Source organism: Ciconia boyciana, chromosome 9 (genome assembly GCF_034638445.1).
Source record: "Ciconia boyciana chromosome 9, ASM3463844v1, whole genome shotgun sequence".
NCBI lineage: Eukaryota > Metazoa > Chordata > Aves > Ciconiiformes > Ciconiidae > Ciconia > Ciconia boyciana.
This window is the reverse complement of record NC_132942.1, coordinates 30,472,359-30,494,477: the sequence shown is the minus strand read 5'-3', so window position 1 is coordinate 30,494,477 and position 22,119 is coordinate 30,472,359. Positions and strand designations below refer to the sequence as shown.

General features: G+C 43.1%; 1 protein-coding gene across 3 annotated transcripts in view; it reads right to left on the bottom strand.

Moving 5' to 3' along the window:
• ZNF423 (zinc finger protein 423) overlaps positions 1–22,119 on the bottom strand; it is a 237,194-nt gene that overhangs the window by 164,794 nt on the left and 50,281 nt on the right. For all 3 annotated transcript variants that reach the window (XM_072873546.1, XM_072873547.1, XM_072873548.1), the window contains exon 3: positions 1,344–1,544. In XM_072873546.1, the coding sequence (XP_072729647.1) occupies positions 1,344–1,544 (201 nt within the window). The remainder of the gene's footprint in view (positions 1–1,343; positions 1,545–22,119) is intronic.

The following is a 22,119-nucleotide window of genomic DNA, read 5'->3' as shown; positions in this document are numbered from 1 at the left end:
TCAGCTGGCCAAGAAATGACCCTGCGAGAAGTAGCCTTTCAATTTTATGCACTTTCAAGTTTGCAGCCTACCTAATGTTTAAACTAGAGTGCAGAGCAAGGAGCCCTGGGGGCAGGCATACGACTGCAATCCCAGTCCACATGCAGGCTGGGGAAAAGCCCCAACATCCCTCTGTCCTTCTGCCCAGCAAGCAGATAGGAACGAGAGCGGGGGGACCTTATCTATGCAGACCAGAGCGAGACAGGGGAGGATGCTCTCAGGGTGGGACTCAGACCGAGCCGAAGCCCCTGCCTGACCCCCCCTCCCTTGCTGTACTCCGTTTCCTGTATTTTTTTCTTGGCTGAGCATCATTTTACTTATGCCCAAAAAGAAGACCAAAAACCATGGACTAATTACCAAACAAATTAAGTGGCCAGGGAGGAATATGCACTCTGGGGAAGAGGATGGGATACTGCTGCACCAGAGGAGAAGCTAACCCTTCGGCCCTCTGCCAGCCTCAACCTATCTGTCTGCCATAATAGCAACTGCCTAAAAATATTTTAGATGGGTGCGGAGGAAAAAGTGATGGCAGAGTATTCAGTTCCAGGAAGGTGAAGGATGAGAATCTCTGATTTAAATACATATGAACATATTCTGTGCTCCCCCTCCTAAGATTTTATTTAATCTTTGGTGAAATCTGCAAAGCTTTTTACTACCCCCGTAAATCAGCTTAGCGTGCTCTGCAGAATACCTGCTGCTACCGCCAGCCATGCAAAGGCAGCCGTGTAAAAGCAAGATATGTTGCAATTGTTCACACCAATGCTCTGAGCTTGTTCTTACTTTACAGAAAGTAAAATCAAGATCAGCGTAGGCTAATGCTGTCCTCACTTCCATAAAATTCAAAGGGCGATGCAATAATAACCTAGGGAGAATGGTGTATTTTTAGGGTGGGGATTACAAAACTCGCACTATGAATTTTAATCTCTGAAATCGTCATGTTTTTTATGGGGTTCAGAGGCCTTTCTTCCTGGGAGTTTTGCACATTTCAGTCATTTAACTTTTTTAATCTTCCTACATTTGGAGAGAGAGGGAAAAATACCCTGCCTGAAACTTTTAGCATTAAAAAAAACCCACAACATTTTTGTCTAACATAATTACTGACAGATTCCAATTGGAAAGCTGTTGCTTTTATTTTAATTTTATTAAAGGAGTGAACAAAGGCTACCCAAGGCACCACAATAAAATTACATTAACTGTAAAATTACATTATTAATTCTTTAATCTCACTTGAGGCCTCAAGCTGTTGCTATGTCCAATTACCCAGCTAACCACCTGTCAGAACTGTAAAGCTAGTTTAACATTACCTCCAGGACAGTTGTGTGCCCTGTGTTCAGTCAGGTCTGCCAGTGAATCGAAGTCCTGCTGACAGTTATCGCAGGTGTAAATTGACTCATCCTCCATGTCTTCATCTTCCTCATTTCTCTCTTCCTGGCTCGTCACACTGTTCCTCTCTTCCAGGGCCCGGCTGTCCTTCGCTTCGCTCTCCAGCTCTCCTACCAGGCCACCTGCCAACAGCAAGAACATCCTCTAAGTTTGAGAGGTCTGAAAAATAAGAGCTTTAAGAAGGATGTTGCACTTATTAAGATACATTTAATTACAGCCGCTCTCACATTATTCCTGACACCTTTCATTATATTAATGTGGTTTTTATATCATGCGGTGCAACAATTCTCAACTGTATTCTCTGCTGCTTAGTGCGAATCCTGCAAACACTCTCTCCTAATCTTCTCTGGTGGGTGTATAGCGGGAGCCTCTAACTCTCTGTCATATAAAGTTGTTAGTGTTTTATCACTTAACCAGATTCTCAAAGCTTTAAAAATTGGCAAGATTAATTACAGCCCGCAAAGAAAAGGCATGTGCTGAATTTTAATTCTCAATGCACTCCTCTCCCCGCCGCCTCCAAGCCCCAATATTAGTAACAACAAGAAAAAAAGTGATCTAGCTCAAGACCCCAAAGCACACGTATACCCCAGGACATGAGAGGTTCCGCTGAACTACTGAGAGGCACTTTGCTGGGCAGATGAGCCTCGCATTGTGCCGACGTAGCCGGGAGCCGACAGCATTGCATCTGACCTTCAGGTCTCTCGGATATTTTTTACCTTCATCTGTGACCGGAGCGTAGGCTAGCCCCAACATCTTTGCCAAAAACCCCACAAGTTTTCATGTGCACAAGGAGACTGAGCTCTCTGGCAGCTCCAGAAACACCCCGGTGCAGGGGGACCGTGCACCCTGGGGCCGTGCAGGTGGCAGCTCCACGCACAGGGCAGCTGGCTCTCAGCTGGCAGTGGGGTGGGAGGCACGGGCCGGCACAGCCGGCCACAGTCAGACCCCTCAGCATGGACGCACTCAGCGGCCCGTCATGAGGGACGGGCTTTCAGCCGTGTCCTCGTGACTCCAGGACACCCCCTTGGCCGCAGTGGCCACCCAGACGTGCCGGAAGCCAGTCGTGCCCAATGGCTCCATGCAGCACTGCAGCCAGCCCTCACTTGCGCTCTCTGGAGAGGCAGCAGAGGTGAAAAAGCCCTTCTGAGTCCCTGTTGCCCTCTCAGCAGGGAAAGCATCCATTAGATACACCGGCCAGCTGACCAGGCTTTGGTGACCAGCTGAAACAGAGATGCCTGCGCCTCTTCTGCGTGCATGTGCCACCAACATGGGCGATACAGCCACAGGTGCTACACCTGCACCATTTCACCTGCCTCCACAAGCACGCACACACTCTGAATACACCCTGTTGGTAAGATGGGAACATTTGAGAAATCATCCAGCAAAATGAAATGGAAACGCAGGCTCTTCCAGCAGAAGAGATCCTCCTGCACTGCGTGCCGGCTGACCCCAAAAGCCCAGGAGCTGCTTGAGCCAGGAAGGAGGGAGCTGCCACCTTGTTGATTTGGGATGCATTTCGGTTTTAAGCCATTAAGGACATGCCAGCAAACAGAGAGATGAATTGTTTCTAAAATTAGATCAGCACCAAAAAGATTAAGGACAACCAATGCTGAGAACATGAAACAAAGCTGAAAAATAAAATTTATTAAAAATGAAAACTGGTTGCCACAAGCACTGCAATTCAGCCCCACGTTAGTAGGGCTCTGCTACCACTACCCAGCCAGAGCACATTTTATACCATCTTCTGCACTGCGCATGATAACATAAATCAACTGGTGTAAAATGCTCTGCAGTATTCCATGGAGCACTCGTAACATGACGTACCCTTCGAATTGCAATGGAAATATTAAAAATCAATGCCTGCTTGTGGTGTATCACAGCATCCCTCTTAGCAATTAACTGATCTGCACATTTTCAGATTCTTTTACTGTTAAATTATACATACCTTTCTACTACAAAATTTCCATTAAGGGCTAGACATAATGTTCATCTTAACAAATCAGATATGCCACTTACACAGCGGTAATGAATTTAAGGATTTGGTTGCAAAAAGTATCACTCACTAAGCTCTCCATATTGTAAGTCATTATCTGTACTACGTTTATTCAATAAAATGCTGTTTGCTGAACCTCATGCTTTATAGGCTCTTCCTTAAATAAAAATGTATTGCAATGAAAAAACACATGATTCTGGTTCTCTTTATACTACTACTTCACCAAATAAGTTACGTTTGAAGCTATGCTAGCTTTGCTTTTATTCACACATAATTTAATGTATATATTCAAATTATCACTTCCATTTTGTCATATTTACTTGGCCCACCTTTTTACAGCCTCTCATCCCAGACTGCTATCACAAACTTTTTAGCTCATTTAATCTTTTTAAAGCCTGTATGTCCTGCAGACTTGATAGTTAATAAATCAGAATGTCAACTCTCTGGTTTTGTAAGACAGAAACCTATAAAAATAGTCCAAGTATATAAATCTAACCTAAAGAACTGCCACCTGCTTCCATGCCGCCTGTCAACGGAGACCTCGGAGAAGCACTTCTGAACTGACTTTGCCACAACCTGAAGAAGAAAGGTTTTAGGCAACTTCGGGGAGGTTTAAGGGACCTTCACTAATATTTTTAGCAGAAATATTGTCTTTTGACAGTTAACCTAAAGACCAGCTGATCTGGTGAGTACACTGTGACAAATTCATCCTTGGTTTTACTCCAACACTTCGTGACTACACCAGGGATAAAGCTGTTCGACCGAGTCCAACAATAACAAATAATTTAGCACACTGCTTTAGGAAAAATAAATTGTACAATGTGAGATAAGAAAATAGATTCCCGACTGCAAAGCAAAATTCCAGAAACATTTTTTAATTCCCTGTTGAATGGGAAATCTGATCCTCTAGGCAACTTTTCAAAAGCGTCGTTGCTTGACAGAGTTGTATGTCAAATAACAAAACAGTGAATCTTGCACAAATTATTTAGCAAATCCAGCATTGCTTTAAAATGAGAATTTTTTTTTCTGTTTTCAGCGAGTTGAAGGAATTTTACATGTCTGCCACGCCTCAGTGTTACTGTCCTTTGAATAACACGGCCTTCAGATTCCTCTGCTGAGCCGCATGCTTGGTGCTTGCCTTGTAGAAACCAAACACCGCCAAGAAAAATCTGGGGTGTTTCTTGGTTTTTTTGACCTTCATCTCTGCTATTTTGGCCAGGAGCTGCCAGCAGGGTGTGCAGGGTGCGGGCAGTCCTGGGGAGACACTAGCTCCTTGCCCAGGGGAGCGAAACAGCCAGTGAGCGCCAGGGCGGTGATGGGAATGGGTGGTCCATCCAGCAAGGAAAAGCTTCAAAAGTAGCCCAGCTGCTCCCGTGGTGAGCTCAGTTCCCTGACGAGGACAGCAGGCCACAAGCATTCCTCAGGAATTCATTTCTGAGGAGTTTTGCTGTAGTAGTTCACCAATTTAACCTGCAAATTTTCCTGCTGGCAAGAACTGCAAAAGCATCTGCCCCAGCGCAGCCAGGCAGGATGGGTGCACGCAGGCACGAGCACAGTGCCGAAGGGTTTTGGGTCACCATGGGAGGCCAAGGCACTGCTGGCACCAGGAGTGGGAGCAGGTGTGATTTTGGAGCTGGGCCTGGCTCCAAGGGGACACGTCCGTGCACAACCACACAAAAGGGCTTCTTGGTGGCCAGAGCCAATGGCACCTTCTGAAGTCTCCAAAGATCAATGGCTACCTTGCAGCATCAAGCACAGATATGTGTATTAACTGACACAGCTAATTTTTAAGATGGTCTTGGAGATTAGTGAACTTAACTCAAGAGTAAGTACTTTCTATCTAGATTGGGGGAAAAAAAAAAAAAAAAGAAAAGAAAAGAAACCAAACAAAAAACCCAAACAAAAAAACCCCCAATAACTGCCCTGTGAGGAATTTTTACAGGGAACACCTCTGCGAAGGCAGCACAGCACCACGGATGCACAGGTCCCAGTCAGCACCGGGACATTTGTGCACAGCACAAGGGTATGGCCAAATATCAGCAGAAGGGAGCCACTGGCATTGCGTCTTAGGATAAATGATCGCTAATTAATTCTAAAGGGAGGGAAAAAAGCCCCTGCATTCCACAAAAATGTTATTAGTAATTGTTAAATGAACCTGCCACCTCTATTGATGTCTTTAACAATTTTCTTGCATGAGTAAGAGAGGTTACAATTTGAGAGATCCGCCTTGAAAGTACACCTTGCTCTACCTGAAATGTCAGGAAACAGGGTTGGGGGGCTTTTTGGTTTTCTTTTCTTTTCTTTCCCCTTTTTTTTCCCCCCTGTAGCACAGTGGAAGGCCTGCAGGGCTTTACACAAGAAGAATATTTTACCCTATGACCTAAACAATCTGGCCAACAGTCAAGAATATGTTATTCTAATTGCCACTAAAGTTAATGTTGTTAATGACTCTTGGTTTTTCTGCAAAAGCCAGCTTACGCTCTAGAAAGTTACTATTTCAAAGGGGACATATAAAGAACGGGGAGTGTTCCTGCCTGACCTGGTGGTCCAAGGAATGTGGCAAACTTGGCAAAGCTGGAAAAGCGAATCCCCAAAGGTCTGGCTTGAAAGTTGCAGTCAGTAGAAATGCCTTCTGAGCTGTGTTCAAAACAGCTCTGTTACAGGAACAACGTGCTCCTAAAGCCAAATATTTGAAAACAGATTACATGTACCATGTTCAACTCAGGCCTCACTGAAGTCAAGAGCAAATTTCCACTTGCTTCAGTCAGACTGGGATTTATGGCACCGCCGCCAGGCTGGGGTTGTTCTCGGAGCTGAGCGCAGCAGAGCCTCAGCCCTGGATCACGGTGCCAGCCCAGCTACGATGGCAGCAGCAAACTGCATTGGGGACTTCAGTTAGCGATGCAGGACTGAAAGCACAATAAGGTCAGAGCCGCACTGGAAGTGATGCTGATGCCTACCTACCCACTAAGAGACATGGAAAGAGGTGATGCGGTGCAACACATGGGCCAGAGAAATTAAAAAAGGAACAAACTTCTTAGCTTATTTTTTCAGCTGTGGAATCAAATATGGACGGTTTAAACTTTTTATCTTATCAGCACAATACAGGGCAAGCAAGCCTTTCTGTCTTTGTGCCAGTAGATTTTCTTTAGTTTTTTTTTTAAGCCTGAGGACTTTTTAAAGCTGGGATTTATTTTAAATCTAGGATTGTTCTTTGGAACATACTATTTAGTTCAGGTACATGTCTGGCTTTAAATACGTCCAGTTACAGGGCTTCCATCAAGAGTTGTTTCTTTACAGTAGGTATACACTGACTTAGTGCTAGACAGCACTTCCTATCACAGCAACCATGCAGAGCTACAGCTGCAATTCACAGAGTGCCCAAAATTATGCTGTGCAAATCATCACCTAAACATGTACACACACATGCACACACACACTGCCGAGATCTGAGCAAAAGATAAAATGAAGAGGGGGAAAGAGGTATCTCTTCATTCCTCTGCCTTGGTCCAAAGGAAGAACTGAAGGTCTCACAAAGGGCTACGATACTTCCTAGAAATTTTCCAGAGATGCAGGACAAGTGATAAAAGTAAACGGCACTGAAGAAATAAAAGCTAATTGCTGGAGGAATGACGGGTGCTGGCACACAACCGACACACCTCCTGGGACTCGGTGGAGCCCCGAGGCGCCCGCCCAGGGGTGCGCCTGCCCAGGGGTGAAGCCTTCCTGCCCCATGGCCGCAGGGCTGCCGCTCAGCTGCAAGACAAAAGGAAAGGAAATTTCTTCTATAATTAGGAAGTGAGAACAAAAGAAACAAATGACTTAAAGGAAAAGCCTAATCTAAACGTTCGTTAGTAAATGTTTTGCTCGGTGTCAAATGCCAAATCAGCGTGGGAGGGATCTCTACTTTTATGTGGTTTGTTACATTTTAGTGTTGTCTCTAGCACTGTCATACAGCAAGAGAGTCCAAAGTTCCCTGTCATTTGTGGTCAAAGAAGAATTAACAGAAGCAAAAAAGCCACAAATGTTTCAGTAATAAAAACACGAACAAACCTCAGCTGAAATCTTCCCATAGGATGAAAAGTCTTGGCTTCGCTGGGTAACCTTGGTCTGTGGCTCTTCAACGTTTCAAAAAACATCTTTTTTAAACACTTGCATCTTGAACACAGGTACATGTGTGTGCTACCGCTCAATGGGCCAGGGCCCTAATGTGAGCCACTGTAACCACTCCAACCCTACCCACACAGAGCAGCCAAAAACCTGATCCAGCCAAGCAAACCAGGTCAGAGAGCGTAGATTGCATCCCAGCCCTAGGACCAGGACCAGGTATCAAAGGCAGCTCGTTCTGCACATCAAATCCTTGCTACGTGCATCAAAAGCAAGCAGGTTTGGTGCTCTATCATGCAGTGCAGCATAGGTCTTTCACACAGTGTCAAACCATATGGGGTAAAAAAAAAAAAAAGGTCCCTAGCTGAAAAACAAAGAGCCAGAAAGGATAATGCATGAAACACCACGGTATATTCATGCAACGTCAAATTGCATGGGATGACTACATGACAGAGCAGAGTGAGTGAAGCGCAGGCTGACATGCAACCCTGCTGACGCTCAATCGCCGTGTAACGCTCCTTGCAGGTTGAAGAGATCCATGCATCAGATCTTGCCTTCCCTCAACGAGAGGAAAAAACAATCATAATACCAAAAAAATTATGTGATCCAGCATGTAGTTAATGGTGTTGGCCTCCTAAGACTTACAACTTAATAAAATTGATCTCACTGCAGTACTGTAATGAAGAACAGTAGGATAAGGCTACCCTTGAACCATGAAAATTGTATATTGCTACCTCCTTGTGCCCTCCTAGGGCTATGGCCACTGCAGCCTCTCCAAGCTGTCATTTGGCTGACTCTGACAGCAGACTCCACCGACAAGTGGCAAGGGTGGTTATGAGAGCTTCTTTTGGAAAGGCAAGGGAAGAGGGAGAGCCCTCAGTGCTAGGCATCTCTCTGGATAATAGCCCCCAGGATAAAACGCAGATTATACTAATAATACAGTTTTGTGTGAAGTGTGTTAACAATAAAACATACAAAAGTCAGAGACTTTAGGAAGCACACATTATAACATTTCACAACAGAGCCTTATTACACGCCAGTATGTATTAAATCACACTAATTTCTAAGTAGGTGGACAGTTCTCAACATTCTTCTTCAGCTTAGCAAAGAAAAACTGTTTCGGTAGGGTACTGCACCTCCTTCTACATCTGCTTGTACACGCGCTTTAAGAGAAAGGGGTTCCAAGCTAAACGCCCAGTAATAACTAGCTAACTGCTGCCAGTGCCTGCACCGCCGCTGCCTGCTTCTGCCAGCATTGCACCGCTCACAGAATTGTTAATGACAGCCCTGCACCCCTCCCAGTATCCTCCTCTCAGCATCCTTCTATTAGCTTACTTACACCAACATTTCACGGGGAAATGTTCATCTTACTTCACTGATAAGATACAATTTTCTCAAATTAGCAGCTACAATGTTTAAGGCAACCTTAAGTGTCTACCTTGAGTTTAAAGGCATGGGAAGGGCTGGCAGGAACACGCGGCAGAGGACTGGCAGCTCGTTGCACCTTCCTTTGCTATAGCACAGTCACAGACATCACATGCAGGACGGATAACGCGTGTAACTTGTTACCTCGTGGTGCCTTGCTTTCACCTGAGCCATATATATCTATATATGGTTATCTCTATATGGTATAATTCCCCTCTTTTCTCCAGTGAAACCAAGACTTGCCCTGTGTTGTTCTGCCTCCATGCAAATCCAAGCTCGCTGCTGGTATGCACATAGTAACTACCAGAACGTACGGATATTTTTATGGACATTCCTGGCCTCATGTTCTCTAAGCCAGTGTAACTATTTACATCTAGCATCTGACCTGAAACCCACCGGCTTTGCTCAGTCAATGATTTTTATATCATGCTCACATACACAAACTCACCCTACAACCCTGGTTTTCTTGGATTTCAAGACTTCCGTAGTATCCTTTAGTCAACATGCTAGAGAAACCTTTTATTAAGTGCTGCTAATTTTTTTATTGATCAAACTGTGAGCCATTTCATTTTCCATTATAGCAGAAATCTCCTATAGGAGCATTCAGATTAAGTTTCTTTATTCTGTCCCTAGTAGCATGTCACTTTTAATCAGTTTTTAGTTTCATTATTGCTTAAAAATTAGAAAGCAGTTTCTCTGTTCTTTATTACTTTTTTTAAGTTTAGTTACTGAAGGGTTATTAAACTTGGAAAATATACAGACAGGCATAATGTGCAAAATATATTCCTCACTGTCTCTAACCAACTTTAACGTTAGCTTTTTTTATAATTTTTAGGTTTATTTTCACTGAAAGACTGCTTGTAATTATTACTCATGTTCTCCCCAAACACTTATGTTACTAAAGTGTGAAATGTCTTCTAACACAAAGACAGTTCTCTGGGAAGTAATTACAAAAATGCATTCAGGGGCAATAATTTTATATTAACTGTCAGCAGCATACATCTTCTGAAAAGGCACTTGTTATGAAGGAATTATTTGTGCGGAATTTGAAGGCACTGAAGGCGAAGGAAAACTGCAGAAACGCATTAAACTGAAACTCCAGCTCCCTCATCAAGGGTCAGTTTATGTTTAAATCATTACCTTGAAGGCAACCCCACACCTTCCGAAGAGTCTATTAGAAAGACAGTTTCAATTTACGCACAAATTGGACACAGTCCCCACTTTTTGGTGTGGAACAATTTACACCCCCTTTTTAAGGAAATTTCTGAGCAGCTAATCAAAAAGATATATCTGAAAATTATGGGCTTCTATTAACCTTTCACTGATGACACTAAAAATACTTGCTAACGATTTATGGGCAGTAACAAAAATAGTGGCCTCAAAACTGACCAGGCACATTAAAAAGGTATCTGTGTCTGTAACAGATACAAGAAAAGATTTAATGAACATGTTATAGTAACTTTTAGCCTGTGGGCTAATCCCTCAGTCCTTAGGAAGGTCAAATAACTCAGTGAAATTAAAAATTTTTAAAAAAAGTGAAACCCAGCAATAGTGATTAAGCATCATATCACTTTAAAAGTGTTTAAAAAAACCAATTCAGATACATAAGGAAATCAGAAAAACACCACCAAACAGTAAAATCTCCTCGTAATCGTACCTGCAGGTAATGTTTCAGCCTTTCTAGTGCTTTTACTAAAATGATTTAGATGTTACTATGTTACACGACAAATGCATTTATACACCGAAAAGCGGACAAAGAGCTAAGTTATTATTATTTATTTGCATGCAAGCAGCAGTGGGATTGTACTTTATAGTGTTAACAGCACATAGCGTTTATCAGCTCTTCAGTGTTTGGCAGTGGTTTAACAGTATAAATATGGGATGTAAACACTTCCCCGCCACAAAAAGCACTGTAAGCGCATGTTAGAGAACGCAACAAGGGGCAGAGAGCAGAGCAGTCCGGAGCGTGCCAAGTGTTTGGTTACTGAAACAGCACCCGACTGCAGGTCTCTCCCCAGTTATGGACCTTGGCCCCCCAGGGGACCCTGGCAGGGTGCCCTCCTGCCCCTCTGCCCACCAGGGCTGGGGAGCAGATGCCCTGTCCCTCTGGCAGGGCTGCGAGGAGAGCAGCACCCCTCTTTTACACTGGGGTCTCCTCCTTGGAAAGAAGGGGCTCAAAATCCAGGGGGAAGGTTTCGGTGGACTACAGTGGGCTGCGGTGGCAGCGGGGCCCAGCGGTTCACTAGCAGACAGCGGAGCAAAGGCGGAAGGCACCTCGCCTGCGTGCATCTGACCCACAAAGCACAGCCTGTATTAGATCAAAAAGTCACAGTCCTAGAAGGAACATCTTGCTTTCTACCATGGCTCATTTCTGCCGTGTTTGCTACAAGCGATATTCCACATGCAAGTGCAGACAACAGTTACCACCGCTTTTTCACGATATCAACGCCTCATGCTTCTTCCGATGTCAAATAGCAATTTGCTTTGTAGATCTCTGCAGAATTCAAATCAAATAGTGGGTTTGCACACAGCTATCCAAACTTCTCTGCTATCATCCACAGAAAACTCTAATCCACTTACTCAAGACATGTAATAGTTGTGCAACGGATTATCTGCCTCTGGAAACAAGATGTTATTGTCCACTTCCAGATTCTTAAAGTGCATCTGAATGGGAGTAACTGCCACCTTCAGTTCCGATAATGAGGTTCAAATCAAAACTGATCTAAAATTCATTTCTATGCACAAATAAATTAGTATGCAGCAAGTACTAACTTCAAAGTGAAGTGCCCTTCTTCGTAGAAACGTACTTTCACTCTTTGACTTGCAACTGTTAAATAATACTGACCATCGTAAGCTAATAAAATCCATGTAAATTTTCAGCACAAAAATGGCATTTTAATTTTATTTAGGTATAGGAGTATTTTAATAATGCTCAACTTACTATTTTTCAAGTCTCTGTTGAAGACAAGTGTCCTGTTTCCAGCAGTTCCATGGAATCCCACTCACACCTAACACAGGACATCTTAATCACATTTTAATTCATAGGCATGGCAAAACCTTTTTTTTTGTTTTAAGGAAATGGTGTGAATTATTTTTTTTTTTTTTTTTACTTCAAGGTAAAGCCAGATATCTGTAAAACTTAAATCTATAGCTCCCTGAACAGACAGAAAATTCGGAAGGCTTAATAAAACTCACATGTTGCTTGTTATTGCAGCTGCATGCTGCAATATCAAATGCAAAAATAAGGTATTGACTAGTTCTGCTCAGAATAGCAGCTGCTGGAACTCATGATTAAAATAAACCTGTTGATTTTTAAAGAGAGAAAAATTACAGATGATGTAATGTACCATAAGTGACAAATGTGACTATGTATTTCAATGTTTGAATCTCCTTTGCCTAATTCAAAATGCAGATTCCTTTATTGTTCCTCTGTAAGGTCCAGCACTTTGAAGTGTCCTTTCTGCAGGTAAGTTCTGGCCCCCAGAAGATTCCCATCCTCAGTGCGTAACAGCCTGCAGCGTACGCACACGGGAGCGAGATGTAACAGGAAAGCAGAGCAGGGCCTCAATACAAAATACCCTCTACGTCCCTGAATATATTTCTGTTCAAAATGCACTTTTGCCATGCTTACGATATAGATTTGTTTAAAAACTATGCTGAAGAGGAATATATTTCACAACCCAAACCTATAGGATCCTACAGGTAATATTTGCATTTATCTTTTTATGTCTATAAAAACCCCAAAACCTTAGGACTGAGAGGGAGAGAGCCATAGCATTCTGCAAACCATCAGGAACCAAGGGGTGGAACCAATACAAAGGGAAAAGATGGAACAACAGAGGCGAAACTGTATTGGGGCAGAAAGAAAAACACACTTAGGCAAATTCGAGAAAGCAATAATTATTTCACTGACCTTCTCATGGGTCTCGGTTTGCTTAGAACATGCCTGGATCATTTTCTGGTGGGAAAGACAAATGCACAGCTGAAGGAGCATGGAAGGAACCTGCTTCTGTGATAACTGTGCCTGGAAGTCTTCAAAACTGTGATTAAAGACCTGAGGGGTTTCTATGGGGCCAGGTTGATGGAGTTAGCTTCTTAGGTAGAACTCCTGTTTACGCCCAGGGTATAGAGGCTGGACCTGGACCATAACCTAGCTGCGGGTTTTACGGTCTGGTCAAATACCAAGGAACATCTTGGAGAAGAAAGCTTGCTGACTTTCTCTCTACAAATCTGGTTTGCTTTGAAAAAAAGGTTCTTCAAATGCACCTGAGGAAAAAGCCACGTTTTCCCAAATGTCTGTTCACGTCCCTTTGCCACTGGGTGCTGCTGGCAGACGGGCAGAGGCTCATGCCTCTGCTGCACGGGAGCCCTCCAAGAGGGGCACAGCCGGCAAAGCGAGCGGAAATTGGGAAAACAGTACCTTACGTTGCTCCAGCTGGAGCTGGGGGGGACATCTGTAGGCAGCCTGAGTGATTTAGGAGCCAAATACCCACTGAATGGAAATGGACTGTAGCAAAAATCTATGAAATTGGAAATTAATGAGAGTTAGGCACCTATGTGTCTAAATGGCTTCGGAAGAGTAGGGCTTACAAGCTTCGGAAATGTTACCCCCAGGTCTCGTTATGCGTGTGCATCTCTGTATGACCAGCACTGGGCTGGGCACGGTGTCCTGATGCAGGTATCCAGACCACAGCAAAATAATTCAGTTGCCTCTTTTTCACATTCATTAACTCAACAAGATTCTCAACCAGAAAAAGAGAGGAAAGTCTGTGCATCTTGTATTATGCAGCACTGGAAAGGGTATTTAACAGGTGGCCAAGCTATTAGAGAGGCATCGGATTCTGCAAGAAGTATTACCTTCCGTGTGACCGTGGCCAGCCCCTGCTGCACAAACAAACACCTCTCCTGCCCAGCACATACACCAAGGAGATTAATACAAGCCAACAGGGAAACCAAATTAGCAGAATGACTCAAAAAGTTTCCTGCCATTTTCTGCTCGTTCTCTCTTCCCAGTTTTAAAACATGACGTGATTTTGGGCTGTGGGCTCAGTTATATTTCAGTTTGTGTTTAACATGAGCTCACACGCAAAAATTAACGTACCTCAAATTTCCTTTCTCATTTCTTTCCTTAATACCAAACTCTGAAGTCCTACACGTTTCACTTGACAAAGCCATTAATTCAGTAATTTCACATAATTAAATCGAGCAAAGCAGAGTATTTAAATTGGAGCTAAGTGAAATATACTTCTGTGCAGCTCATGCTGTTAGAATTGTGCTGCATGCTATTCTGCTGCTGCTCATTTATTAATTTGGGATCGGCTGAAACGTGACACCACGTAATAAGGAATGTGCTGGCTTCAACAGAATTAGAAATAAAAAAAATTTAAAAAAAATCATAGAGGACAGTGAATCAAGCACCAAATGAAATAAGTTAATCCCTCTGAATGAGCCCTCAGCAGAGCTCTTCTGCACCCAGCTGAAACCTGCATCCAGGTTTGTACTTTCCCTGTGATAACTAAGTTCTGGCAAGAGGTTTTCAGCTATTTATCCCTGGAATAAGAAGTGAGCTGCACCAGTCCTGCAGCGTGGTGATCCTTTTAGCAGTGATAACACTTCTTCTCCTAATATCTTCCTGTGTTCTTTCTTCTAGCCCTACGTGGTAAAGAAAGTGTGAAAAGACATTGGAAAGAGTTAAAGCTAAAATGACTTTAAAGTCTTGTCTCCTTCAGCCGCTCCTCTCATTTGGCAGGTCGCGAGTGTCAGAGCAAGAGACAGCCGTGTGGTACACAGCATCAGAGAACTGGCAGAGCCCTCGGATCTACCGTGAGGATCATGTGTGGTAAAAAGCAAATGGACAGATAAAACCCTAAGTGCAGATTTTTGCTGGCAAACGAGTAAGAAAGGGGAAGAAATTAAGATGGCAAATAATCCAAGTAGTGGAAATACTTTATGTAATTAACAAAAGTCTCTCCAGAATATAGCGGTGGTTTTTTCCTTTCCATCGGTGCTTTCTGCTTCTCAAGTTTTTATGAACTACCTTAATTGGGCTCTTCCAGAGACACTGGAAGTTCCTCCACTTCTTCCTCGGCCTCGAAGGACACCTGTGAAAGGTGCAGCTCTGGACTGCTCATGATAACCCTCACCAGATACAGCTTGTAATGACCCGCTTACACTAATGAAAAAGGGGGGTAGAGGGGGAGATATTGTTGCTGTTGTAATTAAGCTTCTGAAGAGTTTAGTTGGAGAGAAATTAGATTTATTTACACGCTGCTCTGTTGCTGATGAAGCACCAGCTATTTGGGAGAACTTCTAATTAACCCTAATTTAGTTGATATGCTCTTTAGCAGCCCCATTCCCTGTGTACTTTGCACTAGGTAAAAAGTAGTAATAATAACAAATTATCCATTTTTAAAAGGCACATTTCTTTGTGGGGGCCCAGTCCCAATTTTTTTCCTTAAATTAATGAATTTGCATTTTAGTTGCTGACAAGTAGGAAGAGGCACACTTGAGAACTTCATCCTTCAAAGCCAGCTTTTTCAACAGCCACACGCCACAGCTCACGTGGGCACGGCCACCGCACCCACAGCCCCACGCAGCCCCTCTCCCACCAGCCCCATGGCTGATGCGGAAAGAGGGTTTTGGGGTTTGCTTTGGACCCTTCCACCTGACTATCACAGCTAGGAGTCTATTTTGAAAGCACTTCCACTTCCTACATCCTTGGCCAGTTATGCAGTCTGGCCACAATGTTCATTAACCAGATACGGTTTCAAAATATTTCATTACGGTATCAAGCTAAAAATCACTTAACTCTTTTCTCATTTAATAGCTCACTGATGGCTCCACCACACTTCCAGTGCCTGTGATGTATCTGTGGGTTTCTTTGCAACTCCGAAAGACATTTAAAATACAACAGGTTTACAACCTCAGTATATAAAAAAGCACTAAAAATTCACCAGTTTTTATAAAACATTTTGGAGGAAGAGCAACACCAATTCTTAACCCAAATTCACACGCAAAACACCATAAACACTGAGCACCACTTTTTGGAAGTAAGGGTGAAAAATGGAACATAATTTAATTCTGTTATACAGAAGCATCTATGCTTGCTTGTCACAACGCAAACCCAGAGATGCAAAGAGCATTTGCAGCGGTGATATTCCTCATGTCTTCAACACTGCAGCTGTCTCCACACACAATACATGAAGAAAAAATGTGGATTTCTGCAACATCCTGACCAGAAAATGTTTTACCAATCTGGCTATTAGCTAACTTGTGCAAGATTTCAGCCTGAAATTCACCTTGATCAGAAAAAGTACATTTTTACTGCACAACCGTTTTTTGATAAGATTATAGACCAAATGCTGCTCTCAGTTATACCTGCCTAACCCTGCTGATTTTGTATATGCTTCCTGGATGTTACTGTGGAAATCTGGCAATGATTGTATTTTGTTTAATATGATCAAGGAAGAGAAGCCAAATGCTTTCTACACAGAACATTTCTCATTCATTTAACAGGATAAATGGTCATCTGGACTTGTGTGCTAAACGCAAAGAGCCCGATATGAACTACTATCAAAGTTTAAGTTCAAGTTTTCTCAATTTCTATATGGGACGCACATTCTGTACAAATTAATGACAGCATTACAAACTGACCATTTTTCTGCAAATATAACCTACTTGATTAAACCAACAATGCAGAATGGAAGTCTTCCCTATTGTCACTGAAAGAAGAACAACAGGCCACATACATCTTTTTTGAATATTGTCCAAACTACACAGAGGAAAACTTCAATTCAGAACACTGTCTTCAAAATTGCCCCGTACCAAATGACTTTGAGACTTTTAAAGGAACTTTTTAATGAGAAAAAGGCAATGATCCTTCTGTTGCTACAGTTGTATCTCCTTGATGTGTCAGCAAGAATGGCTTGGCATAGCCCTTCTTGGGAGAAGGCTAATTCAAGTCCGAGTTACACATTTCTTTTTTAACAAAAACCATAAGTGAAATCAAGTAAAGATGGAACTAATCAGTCTGTCAAAACAATACATTTATGAACTGCAAAAAGATCTGATTTAAGTCTTTGGATAAGGAACAGTTCTCCGATTTTCTTTCTGTGGATGGAAACAGCCACTATCTCCATTTGTGTTATCTGACAAAATCAGGGCACAGGAATTTAGTGTCATTTAGTTGCCTATAGCCCCCATTCAAGCTAAATAATACCAACAAGCACAAGTCAACACCATGCCCAGCTACGAGGCAATTAAATGAGACCCAGGGAAAACCACCGCTCCTCCTCTCAAGGACGCGGATGCCGCGCTCCGCTTCCCCACTTCGTTTGGGGGCTGCAGGTGAGCAGGTAGCACAGAGCCGTTGTCTTTCACTCACTTATCTCCTCCAAATGCTCTTTTCTGCTAAAGATTCACATGACAGATGAAGATTAAATATACACAGCTAGAGCAACAAATCTAAAGTTCAGACCGTTGTCGGAGGACTTCTTTCTGCCAGGCTGTTTCAGTCGGCCCCAGCTCGCCACACACACACAGAGGCACGCGACCTCTGTGAGTACCTTCCCACCATATTTCTCTCAAATTGAAAATTCTCTCTAGCTTTGGTTCAAACAACAGCCAGAGCCTTAAAACATGTACACATGCTACACAGAGAGCCTCACCGTGCCAGTGGTTTTCTTTATCCAAGTGAAAGCTTCCAACCAAGAGGGAAGAAATTTGCCTACAGCGTCCCTCCATTTTATGCTAGCAAATAACTCACTTCAGAAATACTGCAGCTTTCAGCATTAAGGCATTTAGAAGGGAAAGTGTGGGATGAAGTGGGATGTGAAATCCCATCGTCCCACCGCCAGGAAAAGCGCTGTTAAAAATCTGAGTTTTCCTTTTGGAGTTTTGATGAGTTTACTAAGAAAATGTAACAGCGGAGTCACTAACTAGAATGCTCAAGTTTAAGAAAAAGCGTGTTTTCTTTAGTTATAATGATGCAATAAAATTTCACAGCTCTGAAAAGCACCTTTTGGGTTTGAAACACAGAAGTAACACTTGCATATCAGTTTATTTGTAAAACATAAACTTCTCCCTGCTGCAGGAGCCTGGAATATGAGACCTCAGAGTTGTGGCTCTTCCTTTTCCTGAAGAGAAATAAGCCTTTCCCCAAACATAGTGCCTACAAGTTTCAATCCAGTAACAAAGGTGCGGAACTTCCCATATCTAGAAAATTACATCAGGAAAATATATTGCATGGATTCACTTCAGTTGCATCAAAGCTTCCAACAAGAGTGGTTATTTTCAGCCAAATTACCATGCTGCTGCTTAAATACCACTAAGCTGAAGGAGTCCTTCTTTATCAGTTGCAAACTGCGACTTCTCCTCAAGGAAACACCAAGCTAAAATGCGTACATCTAAATCCACATGTTGTTCAGCAGTATTCAGAGTAATGTCATTCTGACTTATATGTTTACATTTTTATTGCTAATTGATTTACCCCTTCTGAAGGAGATGCCTTGAACAGGAGGCGTCCCTTCTTTCTCCCCTTACCCCCGTGCTCCAGCTTCATTACAACCCCAGCACTGTTGCCAAAATGAGATATTGCCTCATTTTTGGTACCGTGCCCTTGAAGGCATCTTATTAGAAAAGACCATTTCTTAATTAACATTTTTGATCTTTAATCTATTACACATCCCTTTAATCCCATACGGAGGAGCTTTTGGCCCACTTCCGCGGCATGGTGGTGGGAGGCAATAGGCTGGCAATTTGTGCTGAGGGCTCTCTCCCAGCTGGGCTCCAGTGTGGCCGGCTGCAGGGCTGGCTATGCTCTCGCTGGTCAGCAGCAGACATTCGCATTTATTATTTTATTGCTTTTTTTTTTAATAAAGACTTTAGAGAGCCACCACTCAGCATTAAAGACAGCAGGCAGAACAGCAAGCTTGCAGATGAGATCAGACTTCAGCAAGTGGCTGTTGAGATCTTAAAATAACCAGCAAAACTCTGAGTGGGAGATTTAGTGGATCACCAACATGTGAAGTGTTAAGAAAAGTACAATGTTAAGTCCCTTACATCATTTTACTTGCAAATAATTACAGCAATTACAATGTGCTAACTGGCAATTAACATTACAGGCTTCACAACTCACCAGAATTTTTTAAAACACGCTGTGGCCCTATGTAAATTGTCTCTTTGGTACTTCTGATTTGGTGGCTGTATGAGCTAATGGCTACACATTAGCTCAGCAGATCTCAGAACAGAATTGTCCACGTGCCAGATAATTTAATTAGAGGCTTGATCTTGTCAGAGCTTTATGCAACACAGAAAGTGTTTCCAAGCAAAGTGTGCGGGTTTTTTCCTTTCTCTTTAGTGTTTTGTGACTGTCTAATAATTTCTACTAACAAACGCCAAAGCCATCCAAAGGAGAAAGGAGGCATGGCTAGTAAAACACGCAAACAGGCAGGCACTTCAGTTCCAAGTGTGATGAATTAAAAAATATGTAGAGCAAGACACATCAAGCACCTCTTCCATGCACACCCCAATCTATTGCCAGGTCTCTGCGCACATCTATTAAATCTTCATCGTGCTGTTACTCAGCCCCAAAAAAGACAAAGGTCACTTGTCTCCAAGTGAGAGCCATAGGGTATCTCAAATCTCATTATAAATGGTCCCATTTAACAGTTTTCTCATTTGAATTTATACACAACAAATACAAGATTATGAGATGAGATCAGTTTATTTTGACAATGACATCGTAATTCCTTGTAGCGGGACCAGAAAAGGCTACTTCAGACACTAAATGACAGAAATACAAATGTATCTTCTGTTATGGGAAATTTCAGGCTACATTAACTTTAAAAAATCCTTTTTTTCATGAGTATTTGGCCTTAATTTCTGTTTTGTACACATGCTTGCGCTACAGTAACCATACTTGTACTCTTGGTCTACAATAAGCTTAATGGTTCAAGATAATTTAACCAAAAATACAGCGGTAACGGTTACAGAAAATTTTACAAGTCAGGTCAATGTTGACTAAGACCCACTAGAGGTCCCTTCCAACCCAAATGATTCTAGTTTCCTGTACTGAATAGCAAAGATTATTTGGGCAAAGCGTCATAAATTTCATGCAGTTCTTCACTGCAGAGTTTCATATCAACGTCCTTACTCAGCCCAGAAAACAAAGCAGTGGAGCTTGTTTATTCCATTTGTTTTTCTTCTTTTACAACCTTGTTTATAAATCCCCATTCTCATGGCTGGCACAATTTGTTTTTTTCTCAAGAAGAATGATTACTGGGGATCCACCACTGTGGCATTATTTTTTATTGATTTTTCTCATTTAAGCAACAGGCCAATGTAGTATATTCTGTTATTCCTGTTTTACATTTATTCAGGCAGGAAGCTTTGAGCTACCAGTTACAACTGCAATGTGTAAACTAGTCGAAGGAGAACAGAGTTTCTCTGAAGACCAAAGAAATTGTTCACCAGGAGACTTTCCTTCAACTCTTCAGCTGTCTGATTTCACAAAGGTAAAACCCATTGCAATTGCTTCCTACAGTGGCATGGTTTCAGCTTCCCTCGCTCCGACCAGCCAGCCAAAGCAGACTTGGAAAAGCAAAGCCACTGACCTGCAGAAATGACTCAAAGAAAGATAAGCTGGCAAGTGCCCATCAGTCCCGAAGCTGGAGCCCTCTAGGAAGGTCGACCTGCAGCACAGTGCACGCTGCATGATGCAGAGACAAAGTAGTATGGAGATGGGGCACAAGGAAGACTTTCTACTAGGTTGGGAGGCTTAATTAGCATTTGTAAAGTGGTTTCAGATCCTACATAAAAATATTTACTGAAATAAGCTCTAGAAAGCACAATTTGCCTGACCATTCAGTCTGCTTCTGTCCTCAAATCTGCAGGAGATTAGCAAATCCAGAGGGCAGCAGAATTGGATAAATTAGAGATGAGCAGGACTTGCCAGGTGATCTTATCCATCCCTCTGCTAATGTAAGACCATTACTACAGTGTATTTTCAAGCGCTTTGTCCAGTCTGGTTTGAAAATGGCCGAAGTGATGGGAGATAATACCAGAGTCTATTAGATCCCACTAGTGGGAAATGTTTCCTGATATTCAGCCTAGCATCTCCTTTGCTTTACTTTAGCCCATTACTTCTAGTTACGCCCCGGAAGGCTATTGTAAACAACAGATATAATTTTCATCTAAAAACACAGAAAATGTTCATCTAATCACAGCCCTTCGCTTGGGAGCAAGAGAGGACAAGGAAGCATCACTGGAAAGAAACACAGGAAGGGAGAGCAGGAGTGTGAAGAAGATGGGAAGGTGCTACGCTATGCCTTGCTCCTCTCCAGCACTCCCTCCAGCTCAAAGGCAGCGTCCTTCACTGGGATGTTCATACCCACAGGAGACGTGAACGCAAGCAAGGGATGGAGAGGCAGGAAGGCTGCGTCTGAGGGTCCACCCACGAAGGTGAATTACTTCCTTCAGTCAGCGCAAGGAAGTGAAACACAGCGTTACAGCCTCCCAGCAGACAAAGCGCCAACAGGCACACCTTTAAAAATAAAAAGCAAATTTGTTGCAGAGAAAAAAATGTTGCTGGCAAGATGGGGACACAACCCCGTGGAGGATGTCCCCTGCCAGCCCCAGAAGGATGAACTCACATGTGCAACCGTCCACGCTGGTGGTGTATTTGTATTTCTGGCAAGATGCCCCTGCCAGAAGACCCTATGGGAACATCCCCCAACCCATAGCGGCCCCATGCCAGCAGATACACCAAGCTCACAAGTCTTCAGATGACGTTAACCCGATGACCCCACAGATACGCCCAGATTTGACTGAAACCTTGCTGCCCATCACCAGTCCCAATGCACTGCTGGCATCCCAGTGCACACGAGTCCACAGCCCCTTGCCACGAACAGGCAGGGGCTGTGACCCCTCAGCCTGCAGAAATCCTCCCCTTTACAGATGTTGCTTGTAGCAATTTAGGGGGGCTGGCTTTAGGTACTGTGAAGCTCAGCAACACCAACGACACACGGCGATACACCACGTTTGCTCAGCTTCTCTTAAGCAGACTGGCTTTCCAGCAGATGCTGTCTTTAAAAAGCCTGGGAATGGGTGGATGGTGGGGTAGGGGGAGCACTCGATAGCTCACTTCGAAATGAGCTTTTCTTTCCTTGCCTCTT